Consider the following 27,980-nt stretch of genomic DNA (forward strand, 5'->3'; position numbering starts at 1 on the left):
GGGGAAAAGGGAAAAGAAACTCATTTTTTTTCAATGTATATTATACGTGGGTATTTTGCTCATGATTGCACAAGTGTATATTATGGTTGTATCTAGAGTTATGTCGCTGAGTTGATGTTTATGCCATTTCAGAAATCCACTTCTGGTTCTTGACTGTTGCTCTGCAGTGTCACGAGGAGGACGGCGGGTATCATCGTCATGTTCCCCTATATTTCTTCTAAATCCGAAATCAGATTTTCTATTAGCATGCATATCAATTTTCAATGAGATTGTGGAGTGTAATTAAACTTTATATGGCTGTGGTAGCGTTTCGGCAATATGGCTGGGGTTTTTCAAGTAATGGCATTCAGTGTTCAAGCATTAGATACAAGAGATATTGATAAAGGTTTTATGGCAAAACTCGCTAAGATTGCTACTGCTGAGATTATCTCCTCTAAGGTGATTTCTTTATTCCGGGGACAGTTCCAAATTCACAATAAGTGTATTAACTCATGTTGATATGAGATGATGTATGTACTTTAGCTAATGTATGTGAATCTTTAGTATTCAGTTAATGGATGGGCGTTATTTGGAAGTATCTTTTTGCATGTGGAGTGATGGAATCTTAATTGATATGCTTGTTTATTTGGTTGCAATTGTGATCATTTTTTGATTGTTACAGTGTATGTAGATTTTTGGGAAGGATGATACTTAAAAAGGAATTCTTACTCCAAGGGTCTTCTCCCCTGAAAAAAAAAAAACCCCGAGAACCAATTCTTAGTCGCAATTGGAGCAAGAATAAGAAAGAAGCATATAAACTAGAAATAGCCTTCTAGTGGCTCCTGCTATTACTCGAAGCATTATCATCGGAGTATGTTAGGACCTTACTCATGGGTTCGTGACTGAATCGGTTAAGTAGAACAAGGATAGGGAAGAGAGAGAGAGAGAGAGAGAGAGAGAGAGTTTGAATTGGAATTTGAATACAAAATGAATATGCCGTTTATATAGTCATAGGAGGTTCAGTTAGGCGTGCCCTTATGGTTACAACCCAATTAAGCCAAAAACTTATGCCGTAACTGAAATAAAAGATTGCCCTCGATACCCACACCTATTTACACTTTCACTCTTTTTCCTATAGTGCACTTTTAGTGGCTTCCTTATCGTATCTTCTGCTCAAATGAGAACCTTGTCCTCAAGGTTGAGATTTGGTAATTGATGATGAATGTACTCATAGTCTTTTTAAGTGTAGTCATCCTGTGAAGTACCACATCTGGAGATGAAGACCTGTTCCACTTCGCGATCTCTGTGACGAATGGTCCTATGTTGCAAAATTAATTTCAGGTTGGACACTGAGTATGCCCTCCCAGATGTTTGTTGGTAAATTTTCTACCATAGTTTCATCATCAACAATATACTCTTTTAACGGGGGAGAGTGACACTAATCAAAAGTATGGTGGTTAACCTCCCCATTTATTACATGTCTCTTTTAACGAACCTAGTGAAAGTTGCCAAGAAATTGGAAGCAATTCAGTATAAATTCTTTTGGAGCGATTTTGAAGATAGGAGGAAGTAGGGATGAGGTCAAAAAACCAATGACCCATAGAGGTTTGGGATAGAGGTCTTTTGTGGAGATAAACATGATTTTACAGGGTAAATAACTTTGGAGGTTCATGAAAGAGAACAGTACTCTTAGTGGAGAGTGATTGAGGCAGAGGTCAGTATTGTGGTAGAAGTTGGTTTTCCAAAGTAGCGACAAAATTGCATCAGGTGGAAGAAAATATGCATGAGTAGGTATAAATTTTAGAAATGCATTAGGTAGAGTTTAGGCAGGGGAGACATAATTGACTTTTGGTAGGATCCTTGGCTTAGAGGTGGGAGTACTCGGAGACTAGTTCTTTGAGATTTATACTATGGCACGTCACAAGGACATCATAGTCTAAGAGTCATTCTGAGATATTTGGGAGGAGAGAGAGAGTGAAATGTGAATGTGATGAGGAATCTCAATGACTGGAATGTTAATGAATATGAGTTTCTTTTAAATATACTTTCCTTCATATCTTTAAATGGGAGCAAAAGCCAACTATTATGGAACCTCAATGCCATTGAGTCATTCACGATCAAGTCATATTATAATTATTCGGTTAAGAATGATATTGCAGAACCCAAGTTTCCTTTTTGACAAATATGGAAGGTGAATGCTATATCTGAGGTTACTTTTTTTTTCATGGGAGACTGGGGGGTGAGAGTATCTTGACTATTGACAAATTGATGAGAAAAGGGGAAGATTATGGTGAATGATTGTTTTCTATGCAAAAGGGTGGCAAAGTCTTATAATCATATATTGCTTTGGCGTCCCTTCGTGTATAAGTTATGGATTATGGTTTGCGGGTTATATTTGAGATTAGGTAAGCAATAGTTGGCTTGGTAAGGATGAGATCTAGGCATGGAAGGGTATTAGTAGTTGGAAGAAATATTTTTTTTTTCGAAATAGATTAGTAGTTGGAAGAAATATGTGAGTCTTATTCCTCTTGCTATATTCTGTGTGATATGGAAAGAGAGAAATAAGAGAGTTTTTGAGGAGATGGAAGATGATTTTGTTAGAATTAAATACAGATGGTTCTAAACCTTGGGTTTTTTTGTTATGAGTCACCTTTTTCATTTTATGGAGGATTTTATTGATATTCTATCCTAATTGATATGTAAATATTTTTGTATATGAGCGGCATCTCCTTGGTGCTTTTGAATTAGTGAATTATACCATACTTTGTATTCAAAAAAGCTGGGAAACACGGAAAACTTGGTAGATACGTGATGGTGGGAGTAATTTGAGCTGATATGCCATTGCTCCTACTTTCTGTAGAACTTTGAAAGACCATGGAATCTTGAAGATGTTTTTGCTAAAAAATAAGGATCTCGAATTTTAGATCAGTGAATTCAATTTCCAAAAAATACTTCAATTTACTTAGTTTCTTGATTTCAAATTCTTTTGTCAATCACTGTTTTAGTATCAATTTTATTTTCTTATCATCTCTTGTTATGATAATATTATCACTGTATACAAGGATAACTATAGTTACCCCTGCTTTTGAGTGTTTAATTAATAGAGTGTAGTCTCCTTATGCCTGTTTAAATCCCAAGTTTATCATCAACCTTGCATATCTTCCAAATTATGCTCTTGGTGGTTGCTTGAGTTCATAAAATGTTTTTTTTCAGTTTATATACCTTATCCAGTCTTGTTTCTCTGTTAAAGCCTTATGAGATATTCATGTATATTTTTTCTTTTAAATCTCTATGTAAAAAGATATTTTTCACATCAAATTATTGTAGTTGCCTATGAAAGTGAGCAACTATATGATAACAAGATTCACAATGTTCATCTTGACTACTGGTACGAGTGTCTTCTAGTAGTCTATCCCATATATCTGTGTATAGTCCTTTACTGCAAGTCTTGATTTATATTTTTTGATTGTTCTATCTACCTTGTATTTGATTGCAAAGATTCATTTGTATCCCATCAGTTTCTTACTTTTGGATAAATCCACAATTTCCCATCTCTGATTCTTTTCAAGTGTTTCCATTTTCATATCCATAGTATTTTTTCATCATTTACAAGATAATATCTTAGATACTGTGTTAGAAATAGATTTAGTATTCAAACTTATGAGGAAATTTTATGGGATGTTGAACACTTACCAAATGTCACAAACTGGGAGATAGAATAAAAAAAATGTTTAATACATTCGCTTGTACATTTAAAAGTGTACTAGTTATGTAATTATCAGACTATATAAATTCTTCAAAATTTATCTCAGTTCTAGGATTAAGGTCGGATTCTTGGATTGACTTGGGCACAATACTCGACATCTTCCTCTTTATATATATATATGAGAATACGTAGGGTCTGTTATGATCTCTTGAATGAATGAATTTTCTCGTAAATTTTGGATTATGAGGGTTTTCTTATAGTAATGGTATTGTGTTTGTTGATTTTTGGAAAAAATTATAATTTTATTTTTCACTCTTTAGGTTGTTATAACTGGAGTATTTATAAAATTTTTAACCTACTAATAAAGAAATTACTATTTTACTAAAATTCTAATTACATGAGATACTATTTTAATAGAACTCTATTTATATTATTTTAACTAATTAAATAATAAATTAGTAAAATAATTAAATAATAAAATATAATAGTCAACAAGTTCCCAAGTTGGGATTATGTAAGTTGGTGCATAAATATCATATATGCCCAACTTGTAGATCAAGTTCTGAAGAGTTATCCTGCAGTTTAGCAGTACCAATTCTCTTCCTTGTTCGAAGATTCTGATTTTACCATATTTGATGTACCTATAGTTGATGAACAGTTAGATTGAGATAAAATAGGCTTCAGGTTTTGAATCTTTTCGGTTGAAAACGCTCAAACTATTGGTGTGTTAGGTACTTCACTTATTTGACCCAAATTTTCTGGAGCTTTTGTAGGTCCACCATTCATTCTCTTATGGCCTCTACTTGGTTTTCCATACAACTTCCAGTAAGTTTCCTTAGTATGTTTTAGCTTATCACAATAATCATATTTCCGTAGATCTTTAGATTGGTCAGACTGAACAATTAATCCAATTTTCTTAACTTGTGCTATGTGGAACATGACATTCTTTCTACTTTGTTTTTACTGGACATAAGAATAAGGTTGTTGTAATGAGAGAAAAAGATCCTTACTAAGCATTTGGATTCCTATTTGATCATATTCGGTGTTCAGATCAGTTAAGAAATTATAAATATGCTCTTTTTCTATTAGTTTTTAAAATTTGACTGTATCTTTAAGGCATTGTGGTTAGAAATCTTGATAATAATTTAGTTCCTATTGTAATCCATTGAGCTCAGAAAAATACTGAGAAATAGTCATATATCATTTTTTGTGCCATGAAACTTATTTTAGAGTTCATAAATTTGGGTATCATTACCCACTTGTGAGTATGTGAGGGATGCTGCATTCCATATTTTTGTTGTAATATCGAATAATAAATATGTTTGTGCAGTATGAGATTGCATGTAATTGATGAGTCAAGATGTTACCAAGGATTTTTATACATGGGATGTACTCCCTTGGTGCTTTGTTAATAGAACTATACTTTTTATTTTAAAAAAAAATTTACTAAGGAATTTTCAAAATCCTATATGTTATACTCCAAATTAGCTACACCTGGTTTCTTCATATCATCTGTAGTGTACGCCTACAGTCCTCTAATTTTAATAAATAATAAATAAGATTTTGACCAAATAAGATAATTAGTTCCATTAAGGTTTACGGGACTGATTTATAATGAAGAGTTATCCGAATTAAAAATCATTACTTTTTTTGCTTATGTCATTTTAGAGTATTAGATTTAGGAAAAAATAATATCAAGTAATAAAGAAGAGACCTTTTAATAGTAACAAAGGATGCCAAAAAAGTGCTGCAAATTAGAACCAGATCTGACAGACAGCAATTCGGCTCGGCTTGGCTGGGCACAAAAAGTCTTGGGTTCAGTTCAAAAACGGCTCAGACTCAGCTAAAAACAGCTTGGTCTCAGTTGGAAAACAACTTGAACTCGACTAAAAAATGGCTCGAAATAAGCTAAAAAAGGACTCAAACTTGGCTAAAAAAAGCTTGAAGTTGGCTCAGACTCAACTAAAAAACGGCTTGAAGTTAGCTAAAAAAGGGCCCAAACTCGGATTAAAAACGGCTTGGAGCTTGACTCGGCTCGGCTCACTCGGCTCGACTCACTCAGCTTAGGTAGCAGCTCAGCTCAGGCTTGTCTTCTCTAGACAGATCTCTGAACGTGCGTGGAAGGAGCTGCGCAAGAGGATAGATTTCCGGATCTGGTTGTTGTGGCTCGACACGATTTCTTCTTCTTCGGCATATCTCTGAACATGCAGCTTCGCATGGAGGGAAGGGGATCCCGGCGAGGCCAGAAAGCAGATCGTGACGAGGCCAGAAAGCAAATCGCGCGAACTGTGAAGCTGGACTTCGTGCACAAAGACCAGAAGCCCGGATCATGTCGACAAGGGGAGATTTGTTTAGATCGGGACTTTTTGGCGGCTTTCCAATGATTTTTGGGCTGGATGGAGCTTTTCCGATGACGTGTGGCTCACGCACTCTATAAATTATAACCAGAGTCGGGTGGCAGGCCGACAGTGAGTCTTCGACGCTGTCTAGGGAGGTGATGAGAGTAGATTTGAATAAGTACTAACTCAGCATATTGTGCTATTTTAAGGTTTGAAAATAACTGCGAAATTAAAATCGTAAAATAGATTTATTTGGCTCTGATACTATGTTGATTTTGGAGAAAAAAAAAAAATTATTTTTTACCTTTTAGGTTGTTACAGATAAGATATTTATAGAATTCTTAACCTACTAATAACGAAATTACTATTTTATTAGAATTCTAATAAAATCTAGTAGTCAATAATGTTGTGTGACAAAGGTTGTAGGGTAAAGTCCGTTGAGAACTTTATATCTTTATCTTTCAATAGAGATTCATTCTGAAGATGAAATTGGATAAAGTAGAATTCTTATTCAACAAATATAACATCCGCAAATAAATAAAATTTGTGGGTAGATGGATGATAATATTTGTATCTTTTTGAAAGAAAGAATATCCCATAAATATACATTTAAGGGTTTGGAGATCAAGTTTTCCCATTTGATAGGAATGAATATGAACGAAGACAGTACACCAAAACATCTGAGAGACCAGATGATTTGTGATACTACTGTGTAAAATTTTAAAGTGTTTCCAGAGGACTTGTGAAGTCAATAATGCTAGTGGGCAGATGGTTAATACTATAGGTGACGGTAAGGACGACTTTGCTCCAATTTTGTTTTGGGACATTGTTTTGGAAAAGAAAAACTCTAGTGGTGGCTAAAAGTTGATTATTTTTGTGTTTCGCTACTCTATTTGTTGTAGAGTGTGGATGTCAGATGATTCATGAAGAATTCATTCTTCATGAAAGAATGATGAAAGATGTGATTAAAAATTTTTTAACATTATCGGTGCTGAATCTTTTTATGTCAGTTTTGAATTGAGTTTTTATCATAGTATGGAACTGTGGTATGATATTATTAATATCATATTTGACTTTAAGTAGAAACAGTCAGGTGACTCCAATGCAGTCGTCAATAAATGACATAAACTATTGAGTTTCAGAAAGATTAGTGTGTGAGTTAGTTCTCAAATATCGCTGTGCATTAGTAAAAATGTAAACTTCTTTTATTACTAATAGGGAACATTACACGCTTATATTTTGCAAATTTACAGATATCAATTTCATATCCCAAATTTTTAAACAATAAAGAAAATTTAATGTACAAGAATGAATAATTATGGGTGTCCAAGACTTTTATAGTGAAGTCAAATCTTGTGTTGGGTCGGTAGTAATAGTATAAAAGGATCCCTCAAGTGTATCCAAGTAATATAGTTCATTTTTGATTTCACCGTGTCCAATCATTTTTTCCAAATTTCGGTCTTGAGAGTCACATTTTGAAAAGTCAAACGTTACTTTGCTGTTCAAGTCTTATGATATCTTATTGATCGAAATAAGATTAGTATACAATTTGAAAACATGTAGCACATTTTGTAGGACAAAAGTATGACTAAGTTTAATGTTGTTATTGGCTGTAGTAATATTTTGGGAACCATTTGCAATGATAATTTTCTTATTACTTGGATAGGTAACATATATATAAAAATGTCTAGAAGTATTGACCATATCATTTGTGGTTTCAAGAATTTTCAAAAGGTTTATCCAAGACATTTGAAAATGTGTGAAAATGAAAGCATATATGATTGTTTTATTATACTTATACCTGTGGGCTGACCCATAGTACTTGCAATTGACTTCACAGTCGTTTAATCTTGGTTTTGAAAGCAGTGAGATCGACAAGTATTCTTCTTCCCATTGGTTAGCCATATGAACCTGTTTGAGAATCTTCTGTGAGAGAGTTCTATATCCCCACACTTTACTAGAGGTATTAGATTTGCCATGCAATTTCTAACACTTTCTTTGTTATGTCTGCACTTTCTCAAAAAATACATCAAAGATTGTTCCAGTTATCTGCTCTCAGAGTTAAGTTATCAAAGTGACCTACTACTTCCTTTGTTTGTTGGCAAGATTTGGAATTTTATGAGATCAAAACTGAACTATTGGTGGAACGAGGTTCTAATATCACCTCTCTTCTACTTTCTTCCTATGTTACGATGGAGATTACCTCATTGAGTGATGACATTTCCTCTTTTTCCAAAATTTGGACTTGTATTTGATCATATTTAGGATTTAATCATGCTAGAAATTAATATACCCCGTCGTTTTCTACAAACGTTTTGATACGTATTGCATTTCTACTGCAATCCATAGTTAGGTTGTGGTATTTACTCTATTCCTGCCACCGGGTTTTTAACATATTAGAATATTCACTAATTGATCTGTTCCCTTCTTTGATGAATCATGCCATAATCATGAAATTCTCTTCATCCTAGGCATCGAATGTGGGGTCTTTGGGTTTTGGTCCGGTACGAAAAAGATGGCTGAGTTTACTGTTTCCCTTGCGGGTAGTTCAAATTAATTGAGACCAACTCAGATAGTTTTTTACCGTGAAGCAGTAGGAGATTTGGATCGGCTGAAATTTGTTGGTGATGCTTCCCGTATGGAAGTGTGAACAGGTGGAGTGAGATATAACCTCCAACATTTTTGAATTGATGTTCGAAAAACAAGCTGGGCACTGCTAGGGTTTAATGCTGGTGGCTGGAACAACGGTGCTGCTGGACAGGGCATGGCTAGTGGTGTGGAGCACGCAGCTGTTCAGGGTGGATTCTGGAGCGGGGAGGTCCCACTGGTACAAGTGATTAACAGGGAGGCCTCCTGGACTAATGTAGGCTCAGACAAATGGTTGCTGATGCAGGCCTAGTCACTGTTACAGGTGACTCATGCAGGCTTGGGCAGACCTGATGCAGGTCCGAATTAGACCTGTTCCTGGAGGAGAGAGAGTGGCGCAGAGGAGCGAGTGGCTGTTTGACACCATGGCTCGCATCTTATGTCTGGTGGTATGGTCGCGTCAGAGTAACGATCGTGTCTGTCGCGGCCATGTCTGAACAATCTGCGGCTGCAGAGAAGGTCACGTCTGGTGGCTATACTTCCTTTGGTTGCTCTTGGTGATGAAGGTCAGCAGGGGCAGCAGCTGTGGTAGAGGAAGGTGAGTGACTAGGTAGACAACACCACTGGACTGAAGCACATGCAACTGGATGCATGACTGAAGGACTCTGGCACCAATGATGAAGGCCAGTTTGGCTACTAGTGGCTGGTGGCAATGACTGGTCTACAGTGGCGGGCTATGAAGGTTGGCTTGACCCCTTTAGGGTTTTTTTTTTTTTTTTAACACATAAGTGCTAATACTATGTTAAAAATAGTTTTATGAGTATTATATTGAATATTATAACTCTGTATATAGACTTTCTGGGATAGAAAAGGAAATAAACAATTAATTTATCCTTATACTCTTTACACTAATTTATCATTTTCTTTAACATTATCTTTATGTGCTATGGACGTGTAAAGGGGATAAGTTTTTGAATTTGAGGTAAACTAGTTCATGTAGTGAATACTTTGCTATGGTCTGGTTGGATTTAAAATAAATTATCCTTGCATACTTAACACCAAGATAAAAAAATTTAAACACTATGCTGAATCATATACTGCCATAAAAATTTGCTTCCTTTAAAGTGATTATTTCTGGACTTATGAGACCATTATTTTTGAAGTCTCACATGCTTGGTTTGTGGTTATACCAGCAATAAGTTGTCGATTATTCTATTGATAAGTAACCTATTACAAATTGCTAAGCATTTACCTGATGCAGGAACTAAATGCTGACTGGCAAAGGGCAGCAGCAAGACTACTTGTTTCAATAGGCTTGCATTTTCCTGACCTTGTAAGTTTCTTGCTTTTGTTGGTCAAGGGGATTTGTTTTATTACTGTTCAAAAATTTTGAATCTTTCTTCCTCCTCTTTCTTTTCTTTATCTACAACATTTATTTTTATGTTAAAAGAAATTTTTTTTTGAGAGAGAAACATTATATTAGCATTGCACCGAGAGGGTTCGGCTCGATTGCAAAAAGTTAAATCAATCAAAATATCAACATGACCACCAAAATCGTCAGCAAAGATAAGAGGATGACCATTTCATGTTAAGGATGGTGAAGAATATATTAGATTTCAAGAAGCTTTACGAAGAATTTACATTTTCCTTATATCTCATGGTATACCAAATTTCTTTGATCTAGAGCTGCCTTGTATACTTGCAAAGACTAAGAAAAGATAGCTACTCTAAAATTCTTAGAAAGAGTAAAAATCATTTCAGACTGGTGACTCATGGATCAGCCAGAGTTACCCTGAGGATGTTTTGGTGAATAAGAGGAAGAGAGGGAAGAAGGAAAGCTAGAAGGAGTCAGGGTAGAGAGCAAAGAGAGCGAGCAGAAAGAGAGAAAATATACAGAAAATAGACTAATTCTTAGATATTTTCTGATAATTCCTTAATCATTATCGCGGGTATTTATGGTGATACCTGGTGTGGTGCAGTACATTCTGTTAGGTATGGTACAGCTGGCATTCCAGCCTTAATTGTGCCTGGTACTCCTAGCAACAGCTAATCCAAAATTAAAATGAAAAGAAACATTTCTAGGTATTTGTATATTCTTCCTAACTATGACAAGTGATTGTTCCGTTTCGTCTAGCTATGTTCTGCATTATTTGGAGAACTTTTGAGGTATTGAATCTCCCTTTGAATAGGGTTTCAGATTTTTGGTTTCACTCTTCAAGCCATGGCTGAATGGTAACCCAAAGATATTTGCTTCTTAACTTGCATTCTTTCTTTTGTCTATTGGTGACACCCTCTTGATGCTCTGCAAAGAATATAATTTTGTTCCTTTTCAGAAAGAAAAAGAAAATGGAAAAGGAAAACTGAGAAAGACACTTCAAAAGTGACTAGGGAAGTTTTCCTCTTCGTAACTCTTTTTATAGAAAACGAAATTTTGTTTAGCTTAGATACAAATACGGAGAATAGACATTCTCCTTAAAGTAGCAAAAGAAATGCAACCATACAAGCAAAAGAATAATACAAAAATGTCAATATCCTGTGGGCTCAAAATAATGGTATCCTAATTTTCATGGAGTTCGGAAATAGCTATGTCAGAGTATTTTCCACGGGCTTTTTTAAGATTGTTAAAACAGTTACACTTTCCCATAACTTATAGAAAGAAGTATATCAGTCATAAGAAACCCTACAAATTCTGTGCAAGCCATATGCTCAATAATCTTGTGACTATCGCCCCTTGGCACAGGGTTTTTGCTCGCTTCCCTCCCCCTGTAGGAGGATCAATCAATTGAAACCGAACAAATTAGATAGTTTTGTCCACAGCTTCCAAAATTATCTTACAGTGAAGGAATAGATTAGAATGTGTCTCTCCTTCTCTATAGCATATGACATGGATGTCTGAAGACAGAGTGCCACTGAGGTCAACTGACTTATTGTATCTCGTTACTGTTTAGCCTTCGATGAATGACTGTTCAGGCAAAAACAATTATTTTTTATGGAACTGCAGTTTCCAGAATACTTTAGCAATATGGAGTTGGCTAAAGGGAGGGGTTTTCGTGAGGTGATCAAGAAGGACTTGCCAAGTATATAAACCCGAGGATTCCGATGAATCGAAGTCTGCTATCAAGTTAAGGTGATAAGAGAATTGTTTCAACTGGCCCAATATGTTTAGCATGTCAAAAGCTACTAATAACTCAAATACTAGGTCAAAGATGATGCCAGCCGAATTGCTAAATGCACTGTGACATTGTCTTGAAAAAGATTTCTGGTTAACCACCCATGTTTTCGGGACTGAGCACATAAACATATTCATGCTTGTTCCTGCTTTGTCTCCAATTGAATGCTAGAATAGACTCATGCTCATAGAAGATGATAGGTTCTTATATGGCACAAAATTTGATAAACGGTGTTGATTACATGATCAGGTTCCTTTCCTAAGAGCAATAGAGAGATCTAGAGGGTACAAATGCACTTGTTGGAAAAAAACCCAGATTCTACAGACTTAGAGATTGTACCTGATTCTTTGGATCCTGATATTGGATCAAATTCTTTGTTTTGAGGAGACATAGCTGCATCTTTCTTATTTTGAATCGGGTTTCTTTTAGTGTAAATTTTTCCGAACAACCTCTTATCATTGAAACGTGCATTATTCATTACTCTCGTGTCTTTTTCGTGTTCAGACATTAAGGTGGACCTCCCATTTTCCTTATCTAGGATATCAAGATTAAATGTTGCAATTCACTATTTGTGTAACCATCAAATTTTTTTCTATTCTTTTCTTTTTCAAACGTCAAGTTTTCATTTCGTTTCCTCCTTGAAAAGGAGGATTAAAAAATCTTTGAAACTCAAGAAATGTAACATCCATTGTGACAAAATATTTTTTTCTGGTAGGAGCAAAACATTTATACCTTTTTTATATGGGAGAATATCCTAGAAAAACGCATTTTACTGCTCGTGGATCTAATTTATCTCTATTTCGATTATGTATATGAACAAATGCAATACATGCAAAACCCTTAACGGTAAATTTAAGGTCACTCAAGATATTGGAAATGATATTTTGAAAACTGTTAGAGGTTTTTGAAAGTTCAAAACTCTTGCCTGTTGATAAGATATATAGTAGTATAAATTGCTTCTCTCATAAGTATTTAGGTATATTAGTGGTAAACATCAATGACCTAGTTACTTTTAGAAGGTGTTTATTTTTTATTTCTATTACTACATTTTATTGAGGAGTGTCATTGTAAAAGCTGTGATGAACACTTCCTTTTTCTAAGAAAAACGATCATAAGATTTGATTAAAATACTCATTTTCATTATCACTCCAAAACACTCAAATTTTTGTTTGAAGTTGGATTTCAACCATGCCATAAAAATTTTTGAAAACATGTTCTATTTCAGATTTTTCTTTAAGTAGATAGACCCAATTTAGACGTGTATGATCATCAATAAATGTTATAAACCATTTTTTTTAAGAGTTAGTTAATATCCTAGAAGGTTCCCATACATCACTATGAATAAGAGAAAAAAACATAGATGATTTATATGGTTGAGTAGAAAAGAATGCATGATAGTGTTTAGCTAATTGGTAAATTTCACATTGCAATGATGATAAATCTTTTTTAAGAAATAAGTTTGGGAACATATATTTTAATTATTGAAAGTTAGGATGATCTAATGTATAGTGCCATATTATTATTTCATCACTAGTAGAATTAAATCATGTTCAAAAATTTGAAGATTTGATTGCTCACACAAAGAATTTCTATCATCAAAGTAATAGAGAGCTCAATTTTCTCTAGCATTGCCAATCATCATCTCCATATCCAGATCCTGAAATTCACAACAGTTTGGAAAAAATTTAGCACAACACCTTAAGTTCCAAGTTATTTTACTGACAGATAGAAGATTACAGGAAAGATTTGGAACGTGAAGAATATCATAAAAAACAAGAGTATTAGAGATAACAATTGACCATTTCCAGCAATAGTTGAGAGTGAGCTATTGAAAATCTTAATTTTTTGATTGCTTGCACAAGTATTATAGGAAAAATACAATTTAGAACAACCTGTCATGTGATCCGTGATGACTGAATCTATTATCCATGGACAAAGAGGAATAGTTGACGCATTAAAGACAATAGATTGAAGATAATTACCTTTATGGGCTAAGGAACAAGAGGAAGGTACAGGATTAGAGAATTGTGTAGATTAAAAAAGTCTATACAATTGTTCTAACTATTTCTTACGGAATGAAGGTGTTGCATCAGCAGGTTCTGTAGTCCTGTTTCGCTCAGTGGTGGAGTGAAAGGCTTTTGGGTCACGATTTGGTTGAGTGGGAGTCCTTCGCTTCCAGTTAGGGGGTTTCCCATGTAACTCCCAGCAAGTTTTCCTGATATAGCGTGGTTTATGGTAGTGATCACACCATACTTTTTCTCCTTTCTTATTTGCCTGTGCTTGGAGTGGAGAATGACTGTGATTGCTTTCGGTCATTTCGGTTGAAAATTCTGGGAAATATGAGTTTTTTTTCCTCTAACATCATTCGACGTCGACCTTCTTCTCGTCGCATCTCTGCAAGCACTTCCCGGATTGACAGTAGTGGAGTTTTGCCAAGAATCTGGCCTCGAACTTCATCAAGGCTCTTATTCAATCCTGCCAAAAACTCAAAAACACGGTCATTCTCCATTTTTTTTCAAATAATGGGCACTATCTGTTGCACAGACCCAATTATCCTTATGGTAGAGATCAACTTCCTACCATAATGCCTTCATCTTGTTGTAATACTTAGAAACCTCACGATCACCTTGCCTCATTTGGCAAAGCTTTGTTTTCTACTCGAAAATTTGTGAAGAATTTTCAAGATTTGAATACATTTCTCGGGCAACATCCCATACATCTTTTGCGGTGGGAAGAAACAAATATGTTTTCCCAATTGCCTCTATGGAATTGATCAACCAGGCCATTACGAGAGAGTTTTCTGACTTTCAAATCCGCCATGTTGGATTTGTATTTTTTGGCTCCTTTGTCTTGCTGGTGAAATAGCCAAGTCTGCCCTTGTCATCGACCACCAACTTAATAGATTGTGCTCGCTCCAAGTAATTTTTTCCGTAGACCATGACGATAGTATAACATCTCTGTGTTATTTCCACAAGATGTGGTAGTGGAACTGATGTCACCTATTCTCACTGTTTCAGGCATGGCTGTTTGTGCCATCACAAGAAAAAGCTAAACAAATAGAGGATAGAAAAAAGAGGAGAGAAAAAAATTTATTCAAACCAAGCTAGCTAACCATGGCTCTGATACCATGAATGCAGACACGAAAAGGAGGATCTTTTCTTCTTTATTTTCCGGTATAATCAGTTGGTACAAAAAACTAATTTTATAGAGTTTTACATTTCTATTTTATCTTTATAATTTCAGGAGTAAATGACTACACGATTAATAGCAATAACTTCTAAAAATTACAGTAATAAATTCTAAAGATATGCAGTAATAATTCCTAAAAATATGTAGTAATAAATCTTAAAAATGTACAATAATAATTTTAAAGATATGCAATCAACTATCTGATTCTTTCCATATATTTTTATATGTTTCTCGGATTATGCACTGAAAATGGTTGGGATTTTCCTCTTTATAAGAAAACACGCTTGAGATAATTGAAATTCTGTCTTTGCTGTTTTCCAAGTATTGCATGTGCACATGAGAGTGCCTGTCCTCAATTTTTTTTCTCTTTTCTGAATCTCTTGTATTTTGCTTATGTTGATTCGGCAGATGATGGAAGAGATTCTTCTTCATCTCTCAGGGCCAAGTCCAGCTTTGCCAGCCATGGTTCAAATCCTTGCAGACTTCGCTTCTGCTGATGGTTTATCATCTAACTTTCATTTTGTTGGAAATTTTTTATTGGCTTGGATTTTTTTGTTATTGGAGTCTACTGATTAACTAAATTATCTATTGTATTTTTAAAAAAAATTCTATTGAAGCTTTTCAGTTCATTCCACGGCTGAAAGATGTACTTTCACGAGTTTTGCCTATTCTTGGCAATGTGCGAGATGTGCACCGACCAATATTTGCGAATGGTATAGTGAATTTCTGTTGAATAATTTTTTGCATTGGTTTTGGCTACTTGCTCAAATGTACTATTGACATGGTTATCATTCTGCTTTTATTCTCCTTTATGACATTATGCTGAAACTTTTCTGGAGTTGGTTTTGGTTTGAATAGTATGTATACATTTATTGAGAAGGAAATAGGTATAAACTACATAAAAATAGCACCAAGGGGTGAATTTCTGTTGAATAATTTTTTGCATTGGTTTTGGCTACTTGCTCAAATGTACTATTGACATGGTTATCATTCTGCTTTTATTCTCCTTTATGACATTATGCTGAAACTTTTCTGGAGTTGGTTTTGGTTTGAATAGTATGTATACATTTATTGAGAAGGAAATAGGTATAAACTACATAAAAATAGCACCAAGGGGATGCTATCCGGATAAGAAAAACTTCAACATTTCAAATTCATCAAAAGTATCTATTAGGTTAGAATGACAAATTATTAAGATCATCTTCTTTTTGGGTCAAGATTGATAAATACTGATGTAGAATGAGTTAGCGCTTGATTTGATAAATAAATTAGAAATTGTAATTATATTACATGTAAGACAATTTTACTATTTAGGAGTTTATTTTATATTATTTAGAATTATTATTATAATTTTAATAATTTAGGATTTCTAGGTTTATTAGTATTCATAATACTATTAATATTAGTTTCTTATTCTTATTAGGAGTGATATTTCTATTTCTCTTAGTTTATGATTTCTTATTTTAATTCTATTTAGAAAATGTTGCTTAGAAATTATTATAAATAGTTTGTAATTTTACTTATGGAACATCCAAGTATTTAATGATATTTTTTTTTTGAGAATTTCTCTTAATTGATGATGTGATTCAACCAACCCTTAGGTGCGAAGCCTAAGAACTATGAGTGCAATATTTAGGTTTTTTCCCAAATTTCTTAATAGGTAAAGTAACCTTACTTTGCCCTACATCAAGTATTGAGTCCCAGCTAGTTCGAGGTCGACAAAAATGAGTTTGAGCCTCTAAAAAGTTTTTGAATATAAAGAAAGGTTTGCAGCCTTTTAAGTTGAGGGTCTATAAGTTTGGTATTTGCTTAATAGCATAAACAAGCTTGAGTGCAGAACCAAGCTTGAGCCAAATTTTGGTTTAGTGAGTCCAAATAGTTTGGCAATAGGACTAGTCCAGCCTCAAATTTCTAACAGGATTTTCTTTCTGGTTGTGTCATGTTCAAAGTAAATGCTAATCTGTCGTATATTCTCCCAGAAAAAGGAGGAAAAGAGAAGGATATTCCTTTTAATCACCAGCAAAAATCTTCAATAAAGTCTAGTGAACTACATGTGTTCACTTAGATGGAACACATGAGGAATGTAGTAGAACAGAGTGTCAAACCGGTGCCACCCAAAAGTCACCCAAAAGTCTATTTGTGTCGTGTTCAAGCATTTGTTTCACCTTGATTTCAATTGACTGAACTTGTTCAACCATCTTATAGCTGCTAGATTAGAACTTGTTCCATCATGTTATTAGCTGCTAGATTAGATCCAGATATTTCTAACAGGATTTTCTTTCTGGTTGTGTCATGTTCAAAGTAAATGCTAATCTGTCGTATATTCTCCCAGAAAAAGGAGGAAAAGAGAAGGATATTCCTTTTAATCACCAGCAAAAATCTTCAATAAAGTCTAGTGAACTACATGTGTTCACTTAGATGGAACACATGAGGAATGTAGTAGAACAGAGTGTCAAACCGGTGCCACCCAAAAGTCACCCAAAAGTCTATTTGTGTCGTGTTCAAGCATTTGTTTCACCTTGATTTCAATTGACTGAACTTGTTCAACCATCTTATAGCTGCTAGATTAGAACTTGTTCCATCATGTTATTAGCTGCTAGATTAGATCCAGATATTTTAGGCAACTTGACTAGGTTGAGAGCTTGTTTTGATGGGTTGCTATAAACAATAGAGAATCACAACTTGCTAGAGGAATTATGCTGCTTGTGCAAGTGCATTATTGCATTGTTTTGGCTTTTCTCCACAAATACAACGGATTAAATTTCCTAAAATGCAATTTATCATTTCAGTTTGGACGTTCAAGTATGTATGAGCAATATTATTTGTATTTTGAGCTTGTGTCAAACCTTTTCCATGAAATAAGCCAAAAGTGAACTAAAATTTTAGGTTTGGTGATATGAAGTGGTCCATTTTGAAACACCATGTAAACAAACAATCTAGGTAGGAAAACAACTTTGCTATATGATCTGGATCGAATGTTTTTCTAACAGTGGATGAAATGCTTTTTTTTTTTTTTGGAGAGAAGAAGAATTTTATGAGCAAGGGAAAATATATAAATGAGGAGAGAACCTTAGATGAAAAACAAAGAATCAAGAAATAGAAAGATTAATGTATAGTGGCTCAAGAGAAAATAATATAAGGGAGACAACACACTTAGTCCCGAAAGAAGAAAACAATCTCTTCCACAAATTTACGCTTTAGAGCAATGGAGAAAAATGTGACAATTTCTCTTTGAACTATGATAATACATCAAATAGATGTTTGGAGGAAGAGCTCTATGAGGTTGCTCGACTTTGGAGGATATCATTGGTGTTAATCCTGTTGAGACAATTCAAAGAAAAACTTTAACTTTAGAGTGTTCATCAAAAGATCAAATTTAATTCTTATTCAATCATTCAGGTTACATAAGAAAACGTTCTATGCAATCTGTCCGTTTAGACAATTTGTAAAAATAGAGATAGGTGCAAAATGTCTAGAGGAGACATGGTACAAGCGAGAAAACAAGTAGTAAAAGACAAGTCTCCCCTGCAATATTCTTCCCAAAAGAGAAAAAAAGAACAACCAGCCACCTCAGTATACAATAAAGAGGAAAAAGAACTGAGAGATGAGTTTTCAGATTGTTGATTTTAGGAGAAAAAATAATTTTATTTATCATCTTTTAGGATATTACATTTAGTGTATTTTTAGAACTTCTAAACTAGTAATAAAACAATTATCAATTTTGATAGAATTTTTATTATAATAGAATGTTTATTCTAGTAAATAATAATAAAATATTTTATTCAACACCCCTTTTAAGTTGGTGCAGGGATGTCACATATGTCCAACTTGCAGATCAAGTTACAAAGTGGAACCAAATCTTTTAGGCAGTAGCTCGGCTCGATTCGGCTCAAAAATTGACTCAAATTCGGCTCATAAAATGGCTCGAAATTGGCTTCAAATGGTTTAGACTCGGCTCAAAAACGGCTCGAACTCTCGACTCAAAACGACTCAAACTCGGCTCGGCTCAAACTGAAACTTGGCTCAGTTTGGTGCAAGTGGCTCGACTCAGGCTGAAATCGGCTCGGCTCAACTGCTCAGCTCGATCTTCGGCTTCCTCGTCTCAAGTAGATTTGCATTACACGGTGGCCAGAAATATGTAGCAGATTGCGTTTGCAATCTTGCGTGAAGGCACAACAAACGATGCGTTTGCAAGGTGAAGCAGATCGCGGCCAGAAAAGTTTCCCATGTGCGGCTCTGCGTGTGGTGGAAGAAGAAGGTTGTGCGTCTATGCGACGCAAATAGGTGCAGTGCCAGTTTGTGCAACGTAGAAGGAGGAACTGGGTTGCGCGGCTCTGCACGTGGTGGAAGAAGAAACCCGCGACTCTTCGCGCGACTCTCTACAGGGTGGAAGGAGCCCATGGCTCTTTGCGCTGCTCTTCGCACTGTGGAAGGAGCTCGCGTCTCTTTGTGCGGCTCTGCGCATGGGGGAAGAAGGAGCCCGCGACTTTTTGCACGGCTCTGCATGCGGTGGAGGAAGAAATTGTCTGCTTTCTCTCTTCTACTGATCTGGCCTCTCTTCCCTCTAATTTGGCTTTTTTTGCTATACTTAGGGTTTAAAAAAATTCTGAAATTAGAAATCCAAAATAAGGGGTGAAGAGGATAACTTTGGATAAAAAGGTATCAACCCATCATATTTTACTATTTTAGGTTTTGGAAAAAATTTGAAAATTAGAATTCTAAAATAGTCTTACTTTAGCTTTGACACCATGTTGATTTTAGAAAAAAAAATAATTTTATTTATCACTTTTTAAGGTATTATATTTAATGTATTTATAAAACTGCTAAACTACTAATAAAGAAATTATCTATTTTGATAGAATTTCTATTACATAAAATTGCTATTATAGTAAAATGTTTATTCTAATAAATAATAATAAAGTATCTTATTCAACACCTCCCATCAAGTTGGTGCAGAGATATCACATATGCTCAACTTATAGATTAAGTTGCAAAGTAGAATAAGATCTTTCAGGCAGCAGCTCGGCTCGATTCGGCTCAAAAACTGGGTGCTTATTGAGTGAAAGTAGTTACAAGGGGGGTAAAATGTAACATTTGGAAATTCAATAGATGACAACATATACAGAATCTGCCCCTTTGTGTTTTAGGAAGTCCCAAGACAAATCTGTATATCTTACCTGATATTCAATTACAAATAGAGGCATACAACCTTATTTGGCACTTACCCTTTTCCCACTTGACAAATAGGATACTCCTAACAAGCTTTCCTGCATCTCTCTTCAAGTGAGTCTAGGAAAGCTTTCTTCTCGCCCTAACTACACTCTTTTCTTAGCCAAGATGTCCACTTATCCACAATTCGTCTCAAATAATCTTTTTGGCAAAGAAGTTCTTCGTATGCATTAAATGGTTTCCTTTTTGATATGAAGACCTTGCTTTCACAACATGGACTTCTTGAACTGTTGGCATGACTCAACCATCAAACTTGGTCCCTAGATTTCTTGAGTACATTTTCTTGCACGTTGGGGTTTATCTATTTGCTGTTGCTTTCTAAGGGGTGGTTTGAAAAATAAGCAGTTGGTTGTTGGATTTCTTGGTTGGAGAATGATGCTGTAGCGCCCGGAAAGGGTAGGAAAAAAAAAAAAAAAAAGCTACGTCGGCAGCCACGTCAGCAGACCCAGTCAGCAGTCCTGGCCAACCGGGACCTGCCACATGGCAAGACCACGTCGATCCAGGACGGGCCACGTTGGCGATCCGCGTATGCGCGATCGGACGGCCCAGATCAAGCGTGCGATCGGACGGCCCAGATGTAATCGCACGGACGGCCCAGATGCAATCGCACGGACGGCCCAGATTCAATCAAAAACGGACGGCCCAGATTAAATCAAAATGGACGGCTGAGATCAAAAGGCAAAAGGGTATAAATAGAACCCTCACACCAGACCACAAAACCCTAGCTGCCTGCCCTCGCCTGAGAAGACGAACCAGAAGCCGGCTGCCGCCACCCACCGCCGCACCGGGGAGATTTCCGACCGCCGATCGAGGTAAATTTCATACTCCCGATTCGTTTTTCCATGCTGATTTCCCCTGTGGCCAAATCGGAGCCAAAATTTCGGCCAAACGGCCGGAAAACACGGCCGAAACCCAGCGGCGCCGCCGCGCCCCTTCTCGATTTTTGCCTCCGATGAGGCCCTTCCCGGCCTCCGTTTGATGCAATTTTTATATCACCATGATCACCATTCTTTTCTCTACAGGTTGATCGGAGCCGAATCACCAAAACACGAACCTCGCCGGAGAGCCGCCGCACCCGAGAGCACCGCCGCCGGTAAGCTTCGGTTTTCCGTAATTTTTTGGCCCCCCGAGGGCCCTAGGGTTGTTTTATCGCAGGGATCAATGCGAGTGTGGCCGAATTCGGCCGAAAACGGCCAACCCGAGGTGAATCGCCGCCGCAAGCGGCGGCGCCGTCGCCAGAGCACGGCGGAGCCGCCGTGCTGGAATTGCGATATTGGCCGAAAGGGGCCCTGAGCCTAATTTGGGATTTTTTGGAACACGTGCAGGTACCAGTAGTGCGTTTCAGTTCCCCAGGAAAAATTCAGGAAAAATTAGGGACAGCCCCTAGGCGCACTGTGAAGCCGTATTCGGACCCCGAAACGAGTAAGGACCCCTCACCCTATTTCCTATCACGGTATTAAAGTTCAATAATGATAAAACGGTATTTCTTGAATTAAAGAATGTGTGAAATTGCTTAAGGTCGCTAATGGAGCCCGAGTCTAGTGTGTTTGTCGGTTAACTGTGATTTGGCCTGTTTTACAGTTTTAAATGCAGTATGAGGTTTGATGTTCTCATTTTATAGTTTCATGTGCATATTTTACTATTTTATTGATTGTGGGTTGAATGACTGAGATACCGATGCTGTATGTTGTCTGTTCGGCATGAATTACTATTTTGCTTGTTTAAATGTGAATTGATGATGCTGACTGAGGAAAAGGAGAATGAAAGATTGTGTAGATTGATAATTGTATAATGGGGTCAGCCTGACTAGATATCATGGGAGATGGTGGACGGACCGGGTCCGTAGGGGACCCTACCGGGATTGTGGTCTCTCATACCGGACGGGGTATGGAGACCTTATGTGTTTTGGCGCCCATACCGGACGGGGTATGGGGACGGCCCGTTTCACCCTCATACCGGACGGGGTATTGAGGTTTATAATTTTGGCGCCCATACCGGACGGGGTATGGGGACGGCCCGTTTCACCCTCATACCGGACGGGGTATCGAGATTTATAGTTTTGGCGCCCATACCGGACGGGGTATGGGGACGGCCCTGGAAATCTGATTACAAGTGTTAAGGGTTCACAGGTAGCGGGACCCCTATGGATCCCCACGGATACTAGTAGGCTGGTAAATGAGGAAAATATGTTGTGTAATGATTGAATTATAAAAGGCGTGATAAGTATTATGTTACACAGTTTATATGATTTCATGATGATGATAATGTTATTGCTTTTGTATATTGTTTTATGAATTTCACCGAGGTAAGTGAATGGTAAAGGTTTTATTATTGATAAAAGGATTTGTTGTAAATTATGCTCCATTGGTCTTTTTGTGTTTTCTACCCACCTTTACCTCCGTGACGGTGAGATATCGTGATGTCCTTACTGGGCTAGTGTAGCTCATTTCTTATCTAATCATTTCAGATCAGGAAGACATCGTTCCTGAGCCCGTTCCGCAGGAAGACGACGAAGGGGACGCCTAAAGACTCCATAGTCGTATTCATCGCTTTTACTTTCGAATTTATCTTTTAGTTAGTTTGATCTTTTATATTTTGAGTACGTTTTTGGTTTTAGTGTAAGGGATGTTAATCGAATTTTTGACTTTGCTTCCGCATTGACATTTTTAATATACACATTTCATTTTAAAATTTCCGGAGCCGTTACAGATGCTAAGATCTTGAACCAACATGTCGAGCTGTAAACTTTATTCGAGATGAGATGATTTTCATGGCCCTATTATGGGCTAAGGTGCATGGTTTTGGTTTGCCTTTGTTGTGCAAAGGAATTGGAAGGCTATCCTATATTAACATCTAAACCTTTACTTCTGTATTTTGTTTTGTCTTCTTCCTTTTTGTTTGTTTTCTTTTCCTTGTTTGATGGGAGGATATTTTATATTCTCTTTCTTTTTTTAATAATATCTTCTTTTCCATTAAAAAAATTGTCAGATGCAATATTTATTGTGTATGCATATATCAGCTAAATTGTGACGATGTTATTCTTCTCTAGCATTCAAATGTTGGTGTCAGGCTGCCTGGCAATTTAGTGTGGATTTTCCTTTGCATTCCCATCTTGATGGTGATGTCATGTAAGATCGGTATTATGATTTGTATTCTGTTACTAATACCCCATATCATATTTTGATGATGCCATTGGTGAAACAAGTTTTTCTTTTTGTAAAGGTCATTTCTGAATTCTGTCTTTGAGCTTTTATTGAGAGTTTGGGCAACTTCTCGGGATCTCAAGGTTTGTAAAGCAAGTTTTATCGTTCTTTTTCCCATTGTCTTCTTTTCCTTCTATATGCTTATTCTTCTCTTATGTATGAATACAAGATTCTGTTCTTTTGTATGGATGTTCTTTGTTTCCATTTTCTGCTTGGAGAATATCTTGTGCTCTCAACCTTCATTCATGACATCTTTCTCCCTTTTCAATAACATTTTGTCTTTTCTCAAAAATAGAATTGAGTGCTCTTTTAGCAAACGATTTTCAGAAGCTTAACAACTTCCAAGGCATACTTATCCTTTAATACTTTCTTTTGTGGATAATATCTTTTCACATGGTGGTTAAGTCCGTGCATCCATGAAGAATGCCATATGTGTTCTTAGATTATTGTTAGACTATGAGAGTATCTCCCTATGATGGTCTTTATGGAACATATACAAACAAAAAACTAGCTATGAGGTCAAATTGAGTAAGAGGTTGACTTTATTGTGTGTACTGGAGAAACTATTTATACGTATTTATGGGCCATGGAGAAGAAGAAGACAACTAAGAATAGGATAGACTAACTAAATTGGAGTAGGTATAGGAAAAAGACCTTGTATGGCAATATATTTTTCTCTTGTCCTCAAAGAATTAGGTTGTTTCTCCTTGCAGGCATACATAGATGTTGAATGATGCTTTCTTTTTCTTTTTTAAAGTAGATGTTATACAGTGTATACAAATGATGTTTCTCATTACGTGTATTGATCTCTTCAATTGTGCTCTTGATGAATTGGTTCTTGTTTGTACCATATAGGTTCGAGTAGCTTCTGTGGAAGCATTGGGTCAGATGGTGGGTCTTATCACTCGGACACAATTGAAGTCTGCTTTACTGCGACTTATCCCTACTATATTGGAATTGTATGGTTCATCTTAATCTCTGATTCTTCAGATTAGATATTGTAAAGCTTGAAATTGTATGATTGGTGACTCAATTGACTGATGCATGTCCACAGAAAAAAAAGCACACCCACATCAGTTGAGCTTAAAATTTGAAGTGGTTCATTTTCTAGTATCAAGATGCACATTCTCCGGATGTCTGTTTGATGTGCTTCCATAACTCATAATACAACACTTCTTTTTTTCTTCAATGTGAGATATTTGGAGGATTCGAAGAAGATTACTCTTTTCTTTCTGCATTTTTCGAGTGTGTCCTTCTAGCTTGAAGATCTTCATTTCAAGTTCTTTATGTGGTTTCAAGTGGAATAAAGATCATAATATGCTTTCGAGGGGCTATTTTCCATGTATTTAATCTCCTTCCTTAAACTCCTCGAGCCCTTTATTGTTCCTTCAGATCTTGATACTAGAGTTCAGACTTCGGATTCTTTAGGTGTCTAACCTGCAAATCCTTCTCAAACTGTCTCACCCATAGTCTTACTAGTCAGAATGTGACTGTCACCAAGGCCTTTTGAAAGGTAAACACTCTCTAATAAAAGCTAGAGGCTTTTATTAGAACTATTCTTAACAAGCTCAATGCAAAATGACTTGCTTCATGTATGTAGGTCCAGTTGTGCTCCTTCCCAATATGTGTGTGTTGTGTTATTGGAAGGTTAAGTCTTGTTGTCACCTCTTTCTCCATCATGACATGATCAGGAGGCTTTGGAGTATAGTTTTGATGTTTTTACTATTTTGGGTTTTTCCTTTCTCTCAAGTGCTATATTTCTCCAGTTCCTCGAGGGACCCAAGATGGAGGGTTGCTTTAGAGAAGAGGTCTGTTGCATGGTTGTTATATGGGGGTTGGAGAGAAATGCTATGCTCTTTAGAGACCGGTTTACTAAAGTTGAATCTCTAGATAGAAATTGTTTTTGGCTTCTCTTTTTGGCTAAGGCTCATGGGCATTTTAGGAATCTCTCTTTGGCTATTTTGTTGAAGAGATTGAGCTGTGTTTATGTAGTGACTTTTTTTGGTTTATTTTTTATTTTTCATTCTTTTTTGTTAAGCAGAATCTTTATCCTCCGCTCATTATACTTTGTCTTCAATCATTTGATGATATTTAGGAATGGTGTTTTTCGCTTCTTTTTGAGAGCCCATTTCTTTAGCGAATTTCTGTATCCATGCTATAAAGGGACTGGGTTTGTTATGGTTACTATTATGATGTATCACGAATCTATAAAAGATTTTAAGAATCTTATAGATATCCTGATTGCATTGTGAATAATTTTATACATGATACATACTATACTTTTATTTCAAAAAAATATTATAGTGTATTAGGGAGAACAAATGATGTGTTAAGTGGTGGACAAAATAACTGGTGAGAATAGTTCAGTATGTGTAAAATGATGTGTATAACTGGTGAGAATAGTTCAGTATGTGTAAAATGATGTGTCTTGACATGCGTATTAGGAAGAATAAGTCTAGATAAGGATAAGGAGGTAGTTAATTCTGGAAATAACTTCCAAATAACTACTCTTTCTCTGGTGTAAATACAAACTGTCTTCTTTGGCAGATCTTTATATTACAAGAATTTATAAAAAAATATGTTTAATATCTTTTTACTTAAGAAATTGTTGGGCTCTCTTTTAATGAGCTCATACTATTGACAAAAATGAGAAACTGTTTGATTCTCTCTTAAGAAGTCCATACCATTAACAAAATCCCATAAGGCGATCCCTAAATCGGGAGCATAACAAATTGGTATCTAAGTCAATCTTAAAGATTAAGGAATTGTATTACATGTTTGAAAGATTTCTGCAGAATTATCGAGAAAATAAAGAATAAGATGAGTTGGAGTTTGAATTTTTAGTGGGAAGATTGAAGGAATTATCGGCCAGAATTATCCAAAGGATCCTGGTGAAGGAAGCAGTTAAGTGGACCACCATTATGCACCTCACAGGGGCTACTGAATCCATGGTGTGCAATCTGCAAGGAAGAAAGTTCCTTGTGCAGGTAGAACCCTCTGTGTGCATTGTGGAGTCCTGCACATGCCCTTCTGAATGCGCAACGCAAATTGAGGACGGGTGGGAACCACCAGCATGCTGACCCCCTTTCTGCCTCATACACCAAACTGGACTTTTTCGATTTTGATGGTTCCGACGATGAAGGAAATTATGAAATTCCAACATTGCTAGAACCAGAAACTATAATAGCGGCAAGAATTTTGTGCTTGAGGACAAGAGAAATTTTTTAGGAGGGGATGTAATGGGTAATTCTATGGTGTGTTAGGGAGAATCAATGATATCTTAAGTGGATGGATAAGTGTATCAGGGAGAATAGGTCAGTTTGTATTATGTGTAAAATGATGTCCAAGTGTGAACATGTGTGAACACAGGTGGGAAGAAGAAGATTTTTTATTCTTTATTTTCTGTTATAATCAGTTGGTATAAAAAACTGAGTTTATAGAGTTTTACATTTCTATTTCTCTTCCTAATTTTAGGAGTAAATGATTATGTAATCAATAACAATAACTCCTTAAAAATTACACCAATAAATCCTAAGGATATACAGTAATAACTTCTAAAAATATGTAATGATAAATTCTAAAAATATGTAGTAATAATTTTAGAGATATGCAATCAACTTCTAATTCTTTTCTTATATTTCTACGCTCCGCTCAAGTTGGTGTATAGATATTGATCATGCCCAACTTGTTAATAAAAGATTCAAATTTTGGTCTGAAATGCCTCTTGATCAAAACATCAGCTGTTTGTTGCTCAGAAGTCACAAACAATAAACAAATAACTTCATTCTTCAGCTTTTCTTTAATGAAATGCTTATCAATCTCAATGTATTTCGTAGAACATGTTGAATTGGGTTGTGCGCAATGCTTATAGCTGATTTGTTATCACAAAATAGTCTCATAGGTGCTTTTGCATTTAATGTTAGTTCTTCAAGTACTCTTTTAATCCATAGTACCTCACAAACTCCATTTGTCATAGCTCTATACTTAACTTCTGTACTACTTCTAGCAATTACACTTTACTTCTTAATTCTATATTCCTTTTTCTACTTTTCTTGAACAACAACCCCCTTTTTAGTGTACTTTTTAAATACTTGAGAATCTTGTATACAACTCCCAGATGTTCCTCATAAGGTGAGTACATATACTGACTCACGATACTAACCGCAAAGGTAATATCAAGTCTTGTATGGGACAAATAAATTAGTTTTCTTACAAGACGTTGATATCTACCTTTATCAACTAGAATTCCATAAGGAGTATCTCCCAACTTCTGATTAGGATCTATGGGTGTATCAATTGGTTTGCAACCGCTCATGCATGTCTCCTCTAATAAGTCAAGAACATACTTTCTTTGTGACACAGAAATTTATATTTTTGACATTGCAATTTCCATACCCAGAAGTAGTGCAAAGACCCCAAATCTTTAGTTTCAAATTTTGAGACAAGATGTTTTTTCAACCTACAGGGCTCATCATCATCATTCCCGGTAAGTATTATTTATCTACATATATAATCAAGACAACCATCCTCCCATCACCAGTATGTTTAAAAAACATTGTACGATTAGATTGTTCTTGAC

At 35.9% G+C, this 27,980-nt stretch overlaps 1 protein-coding gene across 4 annotated transcripts in view; it reads left to right on the top strand.

Moving 5' to 3' along the window:
* Window positions 1-27,980, top strand: part of LOC110822688 (ARM repeat superfamily protein) — a 61,238-nt gene that overhangs the window by 1,057 nt on the left and 32,201 nt on the right. For 2 of the 4 annotated variants that reach the window (XM_088209429.1, XM_088209430.1), the window contains exons 3-10: window positions 133-187; window positions 307-438; window positions 9,872-9,943; window positions 15,378-15,468; window positions 15,587-15,682; window positions 23,248-23,326; window positions 23,421-23,484; window positions 24,257-24,360. In XM_088209429.1, coding sequence (XP_088065555.1) covers window positions 133-187; window positions 307-438; window positions 9,872-9,943; window positions 15,378-15,468; window positions 15,587-15,682; window positions 23,248-23,326; window positions 23,421-23,484; window positions 24,257-24,360 — 693 coding nt within the window. Of the gene's footprint in view, window positions 1-132; window positions 439-4,458; window positions 4,511-8,495; window positions 9,353-9,871; window positions 9,944-15,377; window positions 15,469-15,586; window positions 15,683-23,247; window positions 23,327-23,420; window positions 23,485-24,256; window positions 24,361-27,980 lie in introns of all 4 variants that reach the window. The other 2 variants (XM_088209431.1, XM_088209432.1) reach the window with 2 other exon arrangements.

Source organism: Carica papaya, chromosome 8, assembly GCF_054855325.1.
Source record: "Carica papaya isolate Zhongbai chromosome 8, ASM5485532v1, whole genome shotgun sequence".
NCBI lineage: Eukaryota > Viridiplantae > Streptophyta > Magnoliopsida > Brassicales > Caricaceae > Carica > Carica papaya.